The following is a 20,399-nucleotide window of genomic DNA, read 5'->3' on the forward strand; positions in this document are numbered from 1 at the left end:
ATAATTAAAGTTTTAGGTCTCTAAACATTTCAATGACCTAAACATGATCCTTTGTGGAACTAAGGTTTCCTTAATATACTGAGTTGGAGGGCTCAGTAATGTACACAGTAAAGGTAACTGTTTGACATTAGACTGAAACAAAAGACTTACAGTACTAAAGTTCTTCTGGTTTTCGCGGACTCTCAGCATTTCTGGTGTGTCTAGTACTGGTACGTAATAAGACATAGTTCTTTCTGCTTCCTCCTTGTACTTTTTCTGTTGAATTTCAGGTAGAGAGAGGAATTTAGTATATGTGATAAGAGATGACATAATGAATGTGGCATTCTTGATCGTTAACTATTGAAAGTATCTCAGATACATCACAATCACTTGTTATTTTCATTTACAAAAGTACTTTCCCCACTGGTTATAGATAATTTAATTTAATTCCAAAAAACATACATTCTGTTTGTGAGACTTGGTAAACAGCTGAGAAATAATATAACTGTATATAAGTGACGGTTCAGTCAGTTTCCTGTCTGATCACAGCCAACAATGATATTTCCCAATCTGAATTTCTCTATGTAAATATAATTAGGTTTCCTCTATGCCCCCATATATTCAGGATGATCTCATTTTCTTCACATTGTACATAGTAACCTTAAAGCTCTATTTCCTATAACTCCTGGAACACCCGTATTTGCCATTTTAGCAATACTAGATTTTGTGGTGCCAATATGGTGATCAGTCCGGTCCACGCAAAGGTGTCACCATATGGGCACCACATCTAGTCAGTGGTCTGTCCTGGTCTTATTGGACACCCTGCATGTTTATGCTACGCAGGGATTTATGTATGACCTTAAACTATCCGCTGAGACTCTCAATAAGCTGGTGAGCAAGACACACTGTAAAGAGTTACAAAATATTATTAATATCCTTTGTAATATACAATAACAGAAAACTTTTGTGTTTCTTAACATATAACTATCTGTTTAGCTATCATTACTATGGAGTATGTATCAGCACAATGTTTCGGGGATACAAACTTCCCTTGTCGGGAGATTCATAACCAGAAACACTGTGCTGCCCACGGCTATGTATAATAATTAAAGGTAGTCACCCGTAAAGGTAGTCTCTATTGTCACTGCTACATTTTTATGACATATTACAAGTGCAGTTGTGCAGAACATTCATTCTTCCCTGTCCCTAAACCCTTTCAGTTTAGTAAAACATTAATGATCAGATAAATAAGTTTGCATTCATATGCTTTCAGACTATAAGGGTAGATGTACTAAGTCTTCAAGGCCCAGATTTATCAACAAGCGATATTCTTGTTATCACTTGTTACTAATCTAAATTGTGCTCCAACCAATCAGCATCCAACTGTCTGTCATGTATTTGAAAAATGACAGTTAGGAGCTGATTGGTTGGAGCAGCATTTAAGTTTAGTATCGAGGGAAAACAAGAACATCACTCCTTGGTAAATCTGGGCCCCAGGTGAGAGATAAAGTGGAGAGAGATAAAGTACCAACCAATCAGCTCCTAACTATAATTTTTCAAACACAGCTTGTAAAGTGACAGTTAGGAGCTGATTGGCTGGTGCTTTAGCTCTCTCCACTTTATCCCTCTCCAAGGCTTAGTACATTACCCCTATGACAGCTGCAACAGGAAAAAAAAATAATTTCTTCCATGAGGTCACTCCCTCATATATATCTGCTATACCTCTGTAAGCTTCCCCTAATAGTGACTGTTACACGTGACACAACGGCTATGCAGACATGATAACAATGGCTGAAATGGTTTCATAGTGTACAATTAGAGGTATCAGACATAGATCACCTGGCTGGAAAGGTTTTTGACTTGTTGTGCATGGATAATTTCTGGCGTGTCCACCACTGATGTGAAATTGGCTTTCTCCATTTCTGCAGATTGCTTGTATTTCACCTGTACAAAGTGCAAATGCGATTTTATTTTTATCCATAGAAGAATAAAGGAATCTATAAAAGCATAATGCTGTATGTTATCCCATTTATCACCGGTGGGCTACACATTGTATGACTAGGCTGCGATTTGGGAAAGCACCGTCTTTGGAGCTACTGTAATCTCAGATCCCATGAAAGTTAATAATTAGATTTTAGGCAGGGGCAGATGGATAACTAAGGATGAGGGTTGTCCCAGAGGATACGTCATTATGTCAACACCGGAATGTCGATATTCAGAATGTCGACATGGTTGAACTGTCAACAGTGAAAATGTCGGCATTTACAATGCTAACATGGACATAGGGCCAAATGCAATAGGGTCCAAGTTTGGCAAATGTGCGAGTACATGGCTATACTCGCACATTTGCAATACTCACCCTATGTAATAGGGTGCGAGAACATGCAGACCTGCATCACGCAATGGCAATACACGCATCCAGATGTTTTGCCATTATGGGGATACAGCTCGGCCAATGTAATAGAGTGCGAGTGTTTAACTGGCACACTATTACTTACCTAAAACTCGCAAAGTAATAGACCTGCTTTAGGCTAGCGAGTATAGCCTGGGCAGGTGCGAGTTACACAGAAACATGCACAGATCACTGAGATCTGTGCATGCTTCTGTGTGTAAAAACCCTGAAAAGTATAAAATGAAAAAGAAAAAAAAGCCATGTCAGGTCCCTCCCTAATAGCTCAACCAGCACTAGAATTTTTGGAGCCGGTCTTGGTTGTGAAAATACGGGGGAGGAAAAGATGTAGGGTAACCCCGTATTTACATCAACCAGCACCGGGATCAGTCAGTCAGTCCTGGTTGTGAAAATAAAGGGGCCAACCAGTGGAAAAATGTAATGTCAACTGTCAACATGCACAATATCAACATTATGACCATGAATGTCAACATAACATACTGTATCACACCCATCCCAGAGAGTTCAATTTATGTTATCCTACAGCATAGCATAGAACATTAGTTTGAAATCTATTCCAGATAAAGTGTAACATGCACACAGAAGTACGTACTTGTTTGTGCATGTTACGCTTTATCTGCAAAGCAATGTGCCTACCCAATAACTTACCTGACTTGCAATATCAGTGGCATTCCTTGCTCTCATGAAGTCTGGAGTTTCATTGGCCAGAGTTGTTAGACCCTTTCCTTTGATCTCCAGTTCCAGTGTCTTTTTATATTCTTTCTGTTATGTGAAACCAATATATATATATATATACATTATAAACTTGATTATGTTTAATTCACTAATCACTTAGGTAAGTGGCAGGCAACACATACATGTCATGGGTCTTCCAAGTGGCAACATGACAGGTAACACCTTTTCCTTATCAATGGCACAAATTAATTTACAGGAATCCTGCACTTTAATGTTAAAGGATTGAGTATCTCATAATATCATTAGATGACCTACTAAATAGGAAAGATCACTAATATTCACATCTAATAATTATACATAGGCATTCAGCTGAGGCACATTAACTCATTATAGTGATCACAACTCATTGATACATTAAAGGCAATCACGTATACCTCATTTAATATTTGTGTTGCATTCTTGGCTCTTATTAGCTCAGGAGTCTCTTCCAAAGCAGTAAGGCCTCGCCCTTTAATAGTGTCATCCAAATCTTTCCTGTACTCTTTCTAAAATTCCAATAGACAGAAAAGGTTTCTTTAGGTACAACCAAAAACATAAACATATTCATAAAGATAACAAATTAGACCAATACACAAACACTAAACAGTTAAAAATAAACAAAGGAACAGAAACAATTATACAAACAAACAAATATACAAAGAAACAAAAAAGTATACAAAGAAACAAAAACATTTTTATTCCGATTAAGCCGTGAATAGCGCAGTGCTAGAACGAGTTATTTGTAAAATTTGTATGCATGAATTAATATAAAATTGCGAAAATTAAGTAAAAAGTTAATTGGTATAAAAGCAATTCTTAAAAATAAGTTTGGCGTGTAATTAATAGTGCAAAAACATTAATACTTAAACAGACATAAACAGTAATAAACACAAGACACCAACATAAATGTGATGCAGTGGATATTAGTGGAATTATTCTGGCTAAAATTAAATATAGAGCAGATGCTACCTCGCTTGCTATTTTTGTAGCATATCTGACATGTATCAATGATGGCGTAACCTCCAAGCCAGTAAGGTTTCTGCCTTTAATACAATCTTCCAAGTCTTTCTTATATTCTTTCTGATAGAAGCAGGAAGAAAAATATCATATAGTGTATTATACTAACATACCATTTCTTTATCTACAACCACAGCTGGGAACATCTAAGCTGTCAGATGTCTGGTTTGCAAGTAAAAACTTCTGACTAAATGCCAGCGAAGCCTGCTTCGCTACTCCATCATAGGCTGCAGTCAGAGGTGGATCTACTGTGAAACTAATAAAGCTTAAGCTTCAGGGCCCCTAACACTGGAGTGAATATTTCAACAAAATCAATTGATTTTTTTAAGTGTGTGTTATTAAAATAAGGTTATTTTAGTGATATAATCATAAGCTAATGGGTTAAAGTACTTAATATTGACCATAGAATATGTTCTACAGTAGTGCATGTACTGTGCAGCAGACACTCTATCTACAACTCCGACCAGAGGATGGTTCTTATGAGCCGGCCGGGCACAGAATAGAGAGCTGCTGCCATTGTCACTACTGAGTGCAGTACTGCCAGGTGCTACTAAATGCTCCCATCTCCATTTGTGCTATCCAATCTGCCAGAAGGTGGCCCTGCAGTGCTGACCACAAATTGAAAGGTGAGCTGACAGAGGGATGGCAAGCATCTCAGAGGAGGGAGCACGTAGCGTGGGGGAGAGACCTGACTGGGATCCTACAGAGGATGTGAGTAAGTTTTGGTTTTCTACATCTATCTATCTACCTATCTATCTATCTATCTTTCTAAAGTCTCTCACTCTCTGTGGGTGTCTTTACATCTATTTATCCATCCATCTATCTATATACTGTACTATCTATAGTCTCTCTCTCTCTCTGGGGGTTTTCTACATCTATCTACAGTCTCTCACTCTCTGGGGGGTTTCTATATCTATCTACAGTCTCTCACTCTTTGGGGAGTTTCTACAGATATTTATCTACTGTATATATTTTTCTATCTATAATCTCTCTCTCTCTCTCTTTCTGGGATTTCTACATCTATATATCTATCTATCTACAGTCTCACTCTCTGGGGGGTTTCTACGTATATCTATCTACAGTGTCTCAATGGGGGGCTTCTGCATCTATCTATCTATCTATCTACAATTTCTCACTCTCTGGGAGGTTTATACATCAATAAACCTCAGAGTAGCTGTCACTTACCATCCCCCTGGCCCTCCCTCCAAATTCCTTGACAATTTTGCTTCCTGGCTCCCTCACTTTCTCTCCTCAGATCTTCCCTCCATTATCCTAGGTGATTTTAATATTCCTATTGACATTCCCACAGAATCCTCTGCCGCTAAATCCTTACCCTCACCTCTTTATTTGGTCTCGCCCAATGGACCTCATCACCCTCCCATGTGAGTTGGCACTCACTTGACCTGGTCTTTACTCACCATTGTGGTATTTCTGAATATTCCAATTCCCCATTCCCTCTCACTAACCATCACCTTCTCTCTTTTAACTTTTCCCTCTCTCCTTCCCCTCCTCTACCTCCTAATGCTACCATTACTAAGCGTTACTACCATTACTAAGCGTAAAATTGAGGCTATTGACACTGTTGCTTTTTCCTCCCTGCTGGACTCACTTCTTTCCCCTATCCTTTTTCTCTCCTGTCCTGAACAAGCCACTTCCCTGTACAATGCCTCCCTTACTTCTGCTCTTGACTCTGTTGCTCCGGTAATAACAACTCACCCTCGCAGATCCACATCACAACCCTGGCATTCCAAATACACCAGATACCTACAAAAGTGTTCAAGAATTGCCGAGCATCAGTGGAGGAACTCACGCTCTAGGGAAGATTTCCTCCATTTCAAATGTATTCTCTCATTCTACATGTATTCTCTCATCCTACAGTGCTGCCCTGTCACTCTCCAAACAATCATATTTCAAGAACCTCATCTCCTCCCAGTCCTCAAACCCATGGTGTCTCTCTGCTACTTTCAACTCTCTTCTCTGTCCTTTCCCTCCTTGCCTCCCCTCCTTGCTCTCTGCCCTTGACTTTGCCACCTACTTTACATCTATAATTGACTCCATACATGAGGACATCATATCCCATCAGACCATCAACACTCCTGCCCATCCTTTCCCTGACCACCCCTCCCCATTTGTCTCACCAACTCTGACATCCTTCTCCCCTATTTCTGGAGAGGAAGTAATGGCCCACATCCGGTCCTCACCTCCTTCCACCTCCCTACTTGACCCTATCCCTTCCTGTCTCCTCTGTTACCTGTCTCCTTCTGCCTGTTCCCGTCTTGCCCACCTCCTCAATCTCTTCCTATCATCTGGCACTGTCCCTTCTGCATTCAAATATGCCCTTGTTTCCCCCATTCTTAAAAACCTACACTTGATCCTAACATACTCTCCAACTACCGACCCATCTCTCTCCTCCCTTTTGCTTCCAAACTCCTTAAGCGTATTGTTTACAACCACCTTTCCACTTTTCTTTCCTCCCACTCACTCCTTGACTCATTTCAATCTAGCTTCCATTCTCTCCACTCCACTGAAACTGCCCTCACAAAAGTATGCAATGACCTCCTTGCTGCCAAATCCAAGGGCCACTACTCTCTGCTCATTCTCCTTGATCTCTCTGCTGCATTTGACACTGTAGACCACCCTCTCCTCCTGCAAATCCTTCACTCTCTTGGTCTACATGACACCACCCTCTTCTGGCTGTCCTCCTACCTCTCTGATCATTCCTTCTCTGTCTCCTCTCATGACTCCTCTTCCCCTCACTTCCACTAACAGTAGGAGTTCCCCAAGGTTCTGCTCTTGGACCTCTACTATTTTCCCTATATACGTCCTCTTTAGGTGAACTCATCAACTCTTTTGACCTCCAAAATTATTTCTATACTGATATACTCAAATCTACCTTTTCACCCTTGACCTCTCCCCATCGCTCCTTACCCGTATCTTTAACTGTCTCTCTGCTATCTCTTCCTGGATGTCCCAGTGCTTTCTTAAATTAACATGTCTAAGACTGAGCTGATCATCTTCCCACCCTCTTCCATTACCTCACTTCCCACAAATGTCATTATCTATTGATGGTACAACTATCTCCTCTAGCCCCAAAGTGTGCTGTCTTGGAGTTATCCTAGACTCCTCCCTCTCCTTTAAACCACACATTTAGCACCTCTCACAGTCCTGCCATTTCCACCTAAAAAATATTTCCAGGATTAGACCCTTCCTCACCCTGGATGCTACTAAAACTGTCATCCACTCGCTGGTCATCTCCAGATTGGAATACTGTAACCTTCTCCTAGCTGGCCTCCCAGTCTCCCACCTCTCTCCACTACAATCGGTCCTCAATGCTGCTGCTCAGCTCATCTTCCTCTCCAGACATTCTACATCTTCTTCTCCTATCCTTCAAGCCATATAATGGCTCCCCTTCCCCTTCAGATGCCAATTCAAGGTTCTTACACTTGCCTACAAAGCCCTCACCAAATCCTCTCCCAATTACATTTCTGACCTAATCTCCCTTCACACTCCCACCCATTCCTGGGTGGGAGTGTGAAGTTGACAAGAGAGGCATGCCGCCTCTCTTGTCAACTGATTACTTCCTCCCACTCCTGCCTCCAAGATTTTGCCCATGCTGTTCCCTACCTTTGGAACTCTCTCCCTCTCCTTATCAGACTCTCCACCTCTCTACAAAACTTCAAACGGGCTCTCAAGACCCACTACTTCATCAAGGCCTTTCAGTTCTCGTTCTAACCCACTTCATGCTCTTTCCTCCCTATTTATACCCCTTTTATGTCACGCCTGTCCGTCTGCCCCTCCCCTTTAGAATGTAAGCTCTCACGAGCAGGGACCTCTTACCTCATGTGCTTCTCTTTACATTTTCTTCTACTCCTTACTCCCCACAAGGGCACCTAACTCTTGACTGCTAACTCCCTGCTGCTTATTGTGAGTGTTTTTATCGCTATTGCAGCAATGTACAGTATATAAACTGTGCCCTTGTCCTGCACTGTAATGTACTGTAAGTTACTTGTTTCTTGTTCACTTATTAGTTTATGTAGTTTATATGGCGCTGATGAACACTTGTAGCACCAAATAAATAAAAGATAATAATAATAATAATAATAATAATAATAATAGTAAGAAGAAGACGAAGAAGAAGACGAAGAAGAAGAAGAAGAAGAAGAATCTATCTATCTACAGTCTCTCACTCTCTGGGGTTTCTACATCTATCTATCTATCTATCTATCTACCTATCTACAATCTACCACTCTCTGGGAGGTTTCTACATCTATCTATCTATCTACATTCTATCACTCTCTGGGGTTTCTACATCTATCTATCTATCTATCTACCTATCTACAATCTACCACTCTCTGGGAGGTTTCTACATCTATCTATCTACATTCTATCACTCTCTGGGAGTTTCTACATCTCTCTCATTTGGGCCTCAATGTCCTTGCAAGGGCAGCAAAGCCATTTGGACATTGTTGGATGTTGCCCTATTGTTGATGGTTACAAAGGGGGCCCCATGACAGTTCAAGCTTCAAGGCCCCAAAAATGTAGATCCGCCACTGGCTGCAGTGACATTCCATTATCTTATTGCCGAAACCTCCAGTTCAGAAGTTCCCAGTTCTGCTCAATACACTTACTAAGAGCAGAAAAGTTAAACCTTATAGGGAAATAAATTTATATAATATGTTGAAAGAAAAATGAATAGAACAATACAATTAATTTCTTATACATGCATATTTCAGCTTGTATAAGATTTCAAACTAACATAAATCAACTTCAAGGATTCAAGTTTGAAGGACTAACAAATCAATTGAAAATACATATTGACACCATCAACAAACATTAATCAAATTGTGCCATTGTTAGAAGGCATTACATATATATGCCCCTATGAATTTTTTAAAATATTGATTTAAAAAAAAATATATAACAAAAATAAAACAATCCGCAAAAAAAGCCCAGATATTTTTGTTCACAGAACCAAATGAAAAAAATCCCTTTGTACATATACATTCATCATTAACAACAAAATACTCAAAACAACATAACATACAGAAAACAAAACAATGCAGTACAAGTTCTTTGAGACACTGAATTCAAATACATTTTTTGAGACAATGATTGATAATAATTGAACAAATTAAAACAGCAATCCCACATATAATGGGTTTTATTTTGTACTTTAAATATCAAGTTAAGGCAGTAATCCCACATAGAAGTTTTCTCTCTTTAAATACCAAGTCAAGTACTTTTTAAGAATGCATCAGACAGTCATTTCTCTTGGTTATCCATCTACAAATTATTATCTCCTTTTCAAAACTCTCTGGAGGAAAAACAAGCATGTCTGGCAGACTCAGTCAGTATGTTACACAAACACTCAGCATATCATGTGATATCAGATGGGTGAGAAGGAGATTCCACAGTGAAAACAGAACTCGGGTGTCCCAAAGACTCTCTGCTCATGTCTCTTGCGTTAAATGAATACAGGTAGCCACTAACAATACTACAGATGCTACACTTGCTTTTCATTTTTCAGACCCCATATAATCCCAATCCTATACTTTCTCCTCTACAAAAGTGTGCATTACTTGTCTATTTGTCTTTTTAATTCATACACAATATGCAAGAATATGTTTACATATCTCAGTGTGTACCGGTCACCTATACAATGGAAGCAGCCTTTTTATGGATTGCACCAATAGTCAGGCAGCCAATCAGATATGATATCAATGGGAAAAAGAGCAGAAAGTGATGTCATACATTTTTAGTAAGTTCATAAGCTGTATTATGATTCATTTTGGGGCAGCCCACAATATATAAGTTTGTAGAGGACATGAACACGAATATTCGATTACAAAAAAAAAAACAGCAGTTTTTGGTAAACCTTGTGCACTCTAATGTAGGTATCTTGATGTCATTAATGTTGATATCAGGAATATTATAGATGATTTACTAATTTCCAAAAATGAACCCCCCAGAATTTAAGTATTTTAATTACTCTTATATATTCCAATAATAAGAATGTTCAAAATGATCCATGTGACACAAGTGGGTGGGGCCTGTTTCTTCGTTACAAATGGCAGACACAGTGGGTGAGAGTAAACTAAGCATTTTGCTTTTGACAGAATACTCCTAAAAAAAGAATGATACAAATGTTCTGGTTTGCTTTTTTTTTTTTTTGCCAAAAGCTACTTTAGTTAATATAATGGCTACGTGCAATAATAATAATAATAATAATAATAATAATGATAATAATAATAATAATGAAAATAATAATGATAATACATGCATTTTGTTGACTTATGTAACTTACATCACTTTGCATATGTTGAGCCTCCTTAGCTGTAACATAGGTAGGGGTCTCAAAGTCCAACATGGCTTTACCTCTTTCTTTTTCATACTTCTCTTTGTATTTCACCTGTTTATAGCAGAAAAGAAGTGATCAGCTCATAATACATATGGCTTCAGGAACAAGCCACATGTAGAATCCCTCTGGTTCCTGAACATGGCACAATTTTTTGGCCACCAATATTCAGTTTCCCCTATTGGTTATAGTCACAATCAAAATACTGTTTTGCCACTATGTTGTTGTCCCACATAGATTAAATCATGTGACTGTGTAATATCAGAATCCGCGCAACTGTCTGATATTGAAAGTGAAATGTATCAAGTCTTGAAAAAAGCAACCAATCAGCTTATAACTGTCATTTATCTAGCACAGTCTTTGAAATGACAGTTAGAAGCTGATTAATTGCTTTGGGCAACTACTTAACTTTATCTCTCACCAAGGATTGATACATCTACCCCTAAGTGTAGACCTGTCTCACTCTTACAAGTCTACACTGTGAGACAGAGCTGTACCGTAAGTGATGAGGAGACAACATGTAGACAGACGATACAAGACTATCCCAAGTTCTTTCCAGTAAACATTGTGGATGCCACCATGTACATGGGCCCAGGGCATGGAAAAATAGGGGTAACAGGTTCACAATGTTTATATACTGTACAACATCTATACTCTAGAATTACACCTATCTCTTGTACTGTGTAAGGCAAAATACAAAATATCTTTATATGAAGAATGGGAGGCTATTAGACGTATTGCTGCCGGAGTGTCTCTGTGTGTAAGAATAAGGAAAAAACATACGAAATGAAAGTATGTTTCTCTGGTTCATTCTATCTTCCTCACTACACTGAGCATTGCTGGAGAGAATGTGAGTAGAGAGGCACTTTTATTCATATTTGGTGCCTCAGTCCAAATATTTAAAAAAAATGTGTCTCAATCCAAAGTTTAATTTGTGGTATCACCATGGCGCTCTGCCCTTCTTACTCTCTCTTAACATATTCCTGATATAAACAAGTATGCTCAACAGCTAATTACTCCTTAATGCTGTCAATTGCATCATTGCTGCCGATTGAAGCACCTGGGCAATCCTTCTATCTCTTCTATACACACCTCCATTTGGAACACTTAGCACATGGAATTTATTTTGAGCATTATACATAAGTGTCCTAACAAATTCAACAATTTTTGGGTTCCCTGGACCTCTTACAATGAGGCCACTCCCTTATCCTCTTGATGTTATAGTACATTGTCACATCCCCATGTTTTTGGCTCACAAGCAACCTTATTCTCTGCTCTCCGGGGACTTAGTATGATTTACCAATTTTTAGATGAAGACTGCTCTACAGTATTGTCTTTGTCTACACTTAAAGAGCGTTATCCCATTATTAATTTTCCAGTGTTTGCATATTTTCAAGTAAGAAGTTATATTTTGAAAACATTGTCGCATCTTGATCAATTGGATAAAGTTAATGTTTTGGATGCTGTGGTGAGGAATGGGAGGGGAAAACCATGGTCTACTTCAATGCTTTATGATTATGTACGGAGACGGCTGGATCTAGCTAAAGTTGATACAGGCTTGGCCAAATGGAAGGATATGTTTCCAGATTTAACACTTCAATATGTCTTTACATCTTGTACTACACTGAATAAACAATTGGTATATTCTTCATATGCTGAGATGCACTACAAAATATTGCACCGAGCGTACTATACACCAAAACTTAGGCATTTAACAGGAATATCAGATAACTCTAATTGTTTTAAATGTTCAACACCCAATGATGACATAATGCATTGCTTGTGGTCCTGTGAGATTGTTCAGACATTTTGGAGAGAAGTACAGTCTTATATAAATAATATATTAAATATCCCCTTTGAGATATCGATGGCCTGGGCGCTATGGAACCATTATTCCACCGCGACTCAACTGAGAATATCAAAGGGAAAACGTTTACTATTAGCTAGAGTTGCGGGAACGGCAAAAAAAAACTATCCTGTCACAGTGGATCGATTCTAATTCTATTCCCTTAACGCTTATGTTACCGAGATTAATGTATCTTTATCAGATGGACTGGGTGAAAAGCTCACTTGATATTGAAAATAGTGCAAAAAATTTTTTTTGAGATATGACTCCCTTATATCAGTATTTTATCTCCATCTATTAAAGAAAATATATGTAAAGTAGTAATTATGACCATGTGGTATAACACAGAGATACTTGAGAAAGGTCATCCACCATTCTGAGGGTAAATCATATTGTTTAAAGTTCATTTTGTGGTGCAGGAGTGTTTTTGTACAATACAGTCACTATATGGTTCATGCTTTATTCTATGTATGACTTTTCTGAGATGCTGACTACTAAGTGGAGAATCTGTCTTTTATTGTATGACATACATTTTAGTTTTTTCTATATTACCATATCATAGAATTGTTATAATTATAAGTTATATTGAGAAATGTATTCTCTGTTTAAATTGTGCAATAATAATAAAAATGTTATTAAAAAAAACAAAGCCATAATCTACTCTCTGTTCCAAAGTATTCCTTTAGTAATTTCAGTGTCATCAACATTTACTGTAAATTTTTCTACCAGTTTAAATATTTTTGTTTTTCCAATAACAGCTGACACATCTATGATAATGTAAAACAATAAATATATATGGCATAAGATTTACTGGAGTGAGTCATATGAACTCATATCATGTCTTGCTTTAATAACCAGCTGGCTGGAGTCCAGATTATTATCAACTAAAAAGCCCACAGGCTGCCTAATTCCACAACCATACATATCCTGCAACATCACTGATTGTCATTCCTTTATACAGTGAATCTGCAGCAGAACATAAATGCTGGACAACACCAAGCAGATCTCCAGACAATATTTATTTCAGTACAGCACAATTATTAGAGGGCAACAAGTTCTCTTTTTTGTATCCATATGTGCACCAAGAAAATGTGCACCATGTCAGCACTTATGGTGCGTATCCACTTATAGAATGTGAAACTACTGCACGATCGATTACGACATTGTAATCGTGCAGTCATTTCACAGTGTGTGCTGTACCTACACTGAACATTCAATCGTTCAGTGTAGGCACATCAATCATCCCCTAACATGCTCAACCTGACGTTATCGTCAGGTTGTCCAGCATGTTCGGCCGATGATTGATGTCGGAAACGACCAATGGGAACGCGCATCGCTGGTCGTTTCCGACATAGAAGTGCACGATTTGTGCACGATTACTGAGCGATTTCACGATTACGATGTTGTAATCGTGCAATCGCTCAGTATTATCGGCATGTTGATGTGCACCTTTAGACATCACAGAGGGTCCAAATTTTGCAACTAGCACTAATGTGTTCCTTTCCCCTACTAGAAACAATTATTCTTATATTGGAGAAAAATGTGTGTACTGTACTAATACTGCAAATGCCAAAGTGATGAACAAACATTTATGAAACAAATTTAAACAAGCTACTCAGTTGTTGTTGAAAAAATGTCCACATACCTCCAAGTTGCAGAAAAGTGTTGAATAATGGTAGTCATTGCAGGAAAAAAGTGACTGAAAATGATACCCTTTAAAGACTAGTGGAATACTTCCAAAATGTGTTCAGTTAGCCAATAAAGCGTACCAGTATTCAAACTTTTTTAATATTTCATTAGAAAAAAATTAATTCAGTGTAAAATTAGTGGTACAAATTGGTTAAAGTACTTACTATGCTCTGCAGTTCTGTTGCCTCCTTTACATGTACTTGTTCGAGTGTATCAGGCACCACTTGGTAGTGACCCTTACTCTTCTTAAATTCCTTCTTGTACTGGTACTGAGGGGAAGTGTCAAAAACTGCCTCAATCATAGTCTAACAAGTTATCTGCCTGCTATTGGATAACCGTGATTTTCTTTATAGAATGTAATTTTGAAGGAAAGGCCAAATTCAACCAATATTTTAATAATACAAATAAATAGTAATAATGTATAATAATAGTAATGCACCAAATCCATATTTTAGTATTAAAAAAGTCAGTTTAAATTATAAAAAGGTAGTTACAACACTATACACAAAAGTAAAATAACCTGTATTTGAATTAAGTTGGTCGAAAATTGTTAAAAAAAAAAAAAAAGATTCAGTGCACTTCTAGAAAAATAACAATACTCCTCAGAAAAATATATTCTGATGTTTATATTTTATATATTTATGTTATAGTATTGTATTTTTACTGAAGTATAATATTAATGTTTATATATAATAGTTTTTCTAATTTAAAAGAATATCCATAAATACTAAATAAGACATAATAAAAAGTCATATTAAATAGGTTATATATGATTAAGCTACTCTATGATTAGAAGTATAAATAAGGTTACAACATGTATTTATAAAATAATTTTCAGTTATTAATGGATATAATTTTTATTATATTATAATATCAATTATTTAATATGGTTAGTGGTTTATTTGGATGGGTAAAAACTAAATTAGGAAAGTTAGGGAACTGTTTGTATTAGCTGTTATGCTACTTTTTTTCTACTTTAGATGTAATATGCTCAGCTATATTAATGGCTAGTAATAAGATAGATGAAATATAAGTGGTTAAATATAGAAAGGATTACTACCAAATGATGCCGAAAATTAAAAGCCGAACAATTAGCATATTTATTATATAAAGAGAAAGAGAAGTGTGAATGGTTATTAAGTTAATATTATTACTTAGTAGTTTAGAGCTTACATCACTGGATAGCTTGCTTGTACTAGTTATATGATGCATATTGAGAGATTCCGCCATATCTGTCACTGGTTTGTGGAGCTTCTTCAAATCTGCCTTATATTTAATCTGTAAACAAAATAAAAAAATGACACTTAAAAGAGCAATGATAGGGGTGATGTATATGGGGTCATTTATGAAACCCCTACTATCTACACCAATTTGAGCCTATTTCTCTTTATTTGAGGGTACAATATTTAAAGGTCGGTCCCTCATTGGTATTTTGGGCTGTAGTTCCCACTGCCTAACATTAAATTGTCCACTTGAGCACTGGTTTCCTCTCTTCATTAAAATTACAAAATATTTTACTTACGCTAAAAACATTCCCCATAATAATAATAATAATAATAATAATAATAACACATTTTAAAAGAGCATGTATCAGGATTTATTTTTATCTAATTTATAAAATATAATCTATAGTAATTTATAATCTTTTTTTATAATTTAGATATTGGTTAAAATGCTAAATTTGTGTAAAGAGGACATGCATCTACTGTACTTTACCTCACTAGCGAGTGTATTGGCATCTTTCAAAGTCTGGTAAATCTTGGCCTCCTTGAGATCATATTGAGGCTTCTTTCCTTTGTCTTTAGAAAAGTTTTCTTTGTATTTCACCTAATAAAAAGAAATAATCATTGTCAAATAATTCTACAGACTCTTGTGTTGAGAAAATCCTCACAATGAGGAGATGCAATAAATAGCCTGGAACCAACTGTAATACAAGGTAGACAAAGTAAAACTATTGCACAAACAATATGTCACACAAATATGTTCTTGCACAGAACACAAAAATTTGTATTTGAGACATGCTGCAAGGCCTTCATTTTCAAAATATTAAATTACGACAAACCCATGTACATATAAAACTGCTCAATGTTTACAAAACAAGAAAGCATTATGTGTATTTTTGAATTGTATTCATATGAATATGATAATTTAACCAATAAAACAACTCGTGTCAAAAACCAAGTAAATTATGGAATTATTTGCAAGCAAAAATACAATTGTTGGTAAAACACAAACAAATGTATGCAATTTTTATATACATTGACCAGAACATAGAGTGCTAAGTTGGAAGCACAACAAATTAAAGACTGTATCAATTACATGCAAAATATTTTTTAAAAATACATTATTTTAGATTGTGCCTATCTGAAAAGCCCCTTACAATTAATATATTTCAAAAAGGCCTCTGTTTATTAAAGGGGGATATGTAAGCCCCTTCTCTGGCAAAAACAACAGGATTTAGGACTTCACCCTATTTAACTATTTGATAGCTTTAATTGAGGCTCTTTAGCAAAGGTTTCCCCATGTCTATTTTACAATTACTTAAGGCTGACTTTCTATTACTATTGTAAATCCATGATGTTGATAAGCAGAGAATTGTTAATGGAAAAATTGTTTATTACTGAAATAAAGCATTTTCATACTTCAAAATACATTACAATTTTTATTTAATTTTTCTATTTTTTGCTTATTTTTATCTATTTTAAAAATATATATTTTTTAATGAAAGTGCAACTGAAATCAGAATTCCAGGCATTCAGGCTGCGCACATGTGAACTAGGCAAGCTGGGTTATACATGTGCAGAGGAGAGAAGGATGGACTAATAATGCAGTAAGGGCTCAATCCAATTAAATTGCCCCCCTCGCGGGCCAATCTCTCCCCAGATTCATGTATTTTTGCACACAGCCCTATGGGGCTGTAAACATAAAATAAATGGATCTGGAATACTATAAGTGTGGCATATACTGTAGCCGCACTTACTTGCACCCGCAAGTAAATTGTAGTTACTTGGATTGAGAACTAAGAGTCGTTTTACTGCTGCCAGCCAAAATATACTGGGGACAGAGTATCAGTCAGCTGTGTTTCTATCACTGGGATTAGCAGTGATAGAAAGTCTCTCATTGCACAGTCTTGATAAATTGACCCATAAGAATCTTTAGAACCTTTATCTACAGATAGGAAAGGGAAGTTGGTTCAGTGGTTACTGTTAGCTTTCATGTCATTTAAATGTATTCTGTTGTTTTAGGATCATAAATAGTATGATCAGTAGTTGGGAAAATTATGTTTGGAAAAGCTTCATGTGCATCTGGAAAATCTTCTAATGTTTTATAAAAGTATATTATATAGACTGTAAAACATAATAATAAAAATAAACATATATGATGCAGCATGCATAACAGGCACTTAAAATGAGTCATTACTGAAAAGAAGTATTCCAAAAAGCAGTTTTCCATTAAAATATACAAATAATAACTGTTGGAAAATCATCATTTATTAAAGTGCCAACTGGCTCCTAGCTGGATGAATTATATTATTGGTTTGTTATTAAACATATATTATTGGTTTGTTATTAAAAATATTACAATATATTCCAGCAATCCTTCTATAAGTGATTTCCAGCAAAGATTTTAAAGAGAAAACAGCTTCAAATACTGCAGTATACATGAAGAAAAAAAAATAGAACACAGGTAACCCATAGCAACCAATCAGAGGTTTGCTTTCATTTTCTGAAGTGTGTTAGAAAAATGTCAGCGAGAGTGTGATTGGGTGCCATGTGTTAAAGTCATTGTTTGCATGATGACCCTGTATGTTTACAGACAATGCATCTCCACAGGAACGTGACATGACTTGGAGGAACATGCTCATTTTTGCTGAACATGCTTATCTTACATTACTAGTAAGCGCATTAGCTTTCTTAAGAGTCCTCATCATGGGGGTGTCATAAGATGCTGCTCCATGTCCCCACATCTTTCCTTTGGTATACTCAGCCTACAATATGCAGCAAAACATCAGATTAGCAAAGCATGTTAAGTCTATACCAGCCTCGGAGGCAAGAGGGCGCTGGCGGGTTACAGTAACCATAATTCACCCATTTATTGGTTTGTCTTCTCTGTATGTGAAGAAAGAACAAGGAAATCAATGCAACACAATAATATTTCAAAGCAATTAAATGCTTCTGTTGTCTGCAGATCGTGGAGGCAGCCATCTTATAGGCTGAATCAATGTTTATTAGGAACCACTGTACTATGTACATACTGTAGTGTGCCTCAGTGATGTCAGAAGAAAAAGGATAGGATATAATAAACCTATATCTATGAGCCATCTAGCATATCCTGTAGTTGATCAGAATTTGCCCAGTATTGGTGATAATCACCAGGCCCATAACTAGGGGGAGTGCCAGCGGTGCCCTTGCACAGGGCCCTGGGAGTGGCACAGTCGCTGCCCCACAGCACCTGCATGTGGCTTGCAGGATGCCTAGAATGCACCATGCAGCCAGTAGCACTACTGTGGAGCTGGCCAAGCGTCCTTCTGGTACTCCGGGCAGTGCTCTACTTCTCAGTGCCGCCATCCCCAGGGATAGGGGGCGCAGCCATCACAGAGTGCCCTGCCGCCATGTTATGGTGCTGATTATAACAATTACCTTTTTTGGAAGTGAAGGGGTTGTCCTGTTTTAACCAGTGAAACTAAATATTGTACCATATGGGGATTCAACATTACTTCAAATGTAGTAAACTTCATTATAACATTTAGGATCCCTTTTTATTAACAAGGTAGTTTTTTAATAACAGTTAGTGCAACTGCTTGCCACAAGTTTTTATTTTTTAAACCGGAATTCATTACTGACCCTAGAGGTAGTGGTATTGAAAAAGCCAGTAGTCTTTTCTGCCCCCCCCCCCTGCCCTTCTGCTCCATGGGAGGTTTCTGTCCTCCCTGAGCTCGCCTTAGGACACCTGCGTTACGGTTTGACAGGTGTACCGCCCCAGTCAAACTCCCCACCCCCGGACGCCAGCCAGTGAAGAGGATCAGTGTGGACGGCCAGTAAACAGTAGGAAGGGGGTGGGGATCTGGAGGGAGGGGGTGGAGAATAGTAGGTAGAGAGTGGAAGGGAAGGGGCAGAGAGTGAGAGGGAAGGGGCAAAAAAAGCTGTAGCAGTGCATTGTGGGCAGGGACTGGAATGCCACAGCCTCCTAGCTGGGACCTTAGTGCTCATCAGCGCTAGATAACAGCTACTGCACCCTGCAGAGTTTTAATGAAGACAACAAGCGGTAAGTGACAAATACCACTTGCTATAGTATCACACTGGTATATACAGATTTTAAATTAAAATAGAGATATCTGTCATGATAAATAGCTCCAGCTGTAATTAACATACGCAACAAGGCAGTAATGGGTTAAACTTGTTGATAAATAACTTCCCTTGGTATGAGGTAACTCCCTAAATGAAATTGCTACTTCTCTGACATGTTAGAACCCAACATCTGGTTCAGTATATATATATATATATATATATATATATATATATATATATACATATAACAGGTCCCTTAGGGTGGCACTCCAATAAAGTGAACAAAAGTGCAGGTGCCCTCCGAAAAAGCCAAATATAGCTTATGTGCAAACCTCAACTGCTTGATCAGTGTGATCACCTATTTCTGCTTTAAATTTTAGTTATATGTATAAAATATATATATATATATATATCCTCGGTCTAGAAGTCCGGCACTCTCCAATAAAACAAATCCAAAGTGCCTGGGTGCCTAGCCAAACGGGTAGTGTGCATATATAGAAATAATGGAGGGCACTCAGCAGGACTAAACGGTGTATATAGAGACAAACCAGATGAAGCCGGTGATCTATGTCAACGTTTCAGCAAACAAATGCTTTTATCAAAACATGTCTTGATAAAAGCATTTGTTTGCCGAAACATTGACATAGATCACCGGCTTCATCTGGTTTGTCTCTATATACACCGTTTAGTCCTGCTGAGTGCCCTCCTTGTAACTTATATATATATATATATATATATATATAAACAGTCCCAGCAGGCAGCACTCTGAATGAATACAAGCAGCACAGGTAAGTAGTGAAAACCACCGACGTTTCGGAGCCTCTTTATTGCTCCTTCATCAAGGTAAGAACAATACAAATACATAAAAAACACACATTTATACTTACACATCGTTGCATCAAGTCCGCGCCACGCCGCCTCCCAGGCCGGTGTGCATCTCGATGGCGTCATCTCGTAGCACAAGCAGCGTCGGATCCGGCATGGTGGAGCAGCCCGTCAGCATCACCGTTGCCTCGGCAACACCCAGACAGATCACGCAAGTAATCCAGTAATCTTTCTTCTGGTGAATGGGGAGCCTTGCGTGATCTGTCAAACTATCAG

General features: G+C 37.6%; 1 protein-coding gene across 19 annotated transcripts in view; it reads right to left on the bottom strand.

Moving 5' to 3' along the window:
• The window catches only part of NEB (nebulin), a 203,217-nt gene that overhangs the window by 29,559 nt on the left and 153,259 nt on the right, over nt 1-20,399 (bottom strand). For 13 of the 19 annotated variants that reach the window (XM_088462024.1, XM_088462022.1, XM_088462029.1 and 10 more), the window contains 10 exons: nt 17,900-17,998; nt 15,727-15,837; nt 15,184-15,288; nt 14,175-14,279; nt 10,425-10,529; nt 4,073-4,183; nt 3,499-3,609; nt 3,038-3,151; nt 1,819-1,923; nt 151-255 (listed from right to left, as the gene is read on the bottom strand). In XM_088462024.1, coding sequence (XP_088318150.1) covers nt 151-255; nt 1,819-1,923; nt 3,038-3,151; nt 3,499-3,609; nt 4,073-4,183; nt 10,425-10,529; nt 14,175-14,279; nt 15,184-15,288; nt 15,727-15,837; nt 17,900-17,998 — 1,071 coding nt within the window. The remainder of the gene's footprint in view (nt 1-150; nt 256-1,818; nt 1,924-3,037; nt 3,152-3,498; nt 3,610-4,072; nt 4,184-10,424; nt 10,530-14,174; nt 14,280-15,183; nt 15,289-15,726; nt 15,838-17,899; nt 17,999-20,399) is intronic. The other 6 variants (XM_088462027.1, XM_088462026.1, XM_088462039.1 and 3 more) reach the window with 3 other exon arrangements.

Source organism: Taudactylus pleione, unplaced genomic scaffold (genome assembly GCF_031769625.1).
Source record: "Taudactylus pleione unplaced genomic scaffold, aTauple2 ptg001137l, whole genome shotgun sequence".
Lineage (NCBI taxonomy): Eukaryota > Metazoa > Chordata > Amphibia > Anura > Myobatrachidae > Taudactylus > Taudactylus pleione.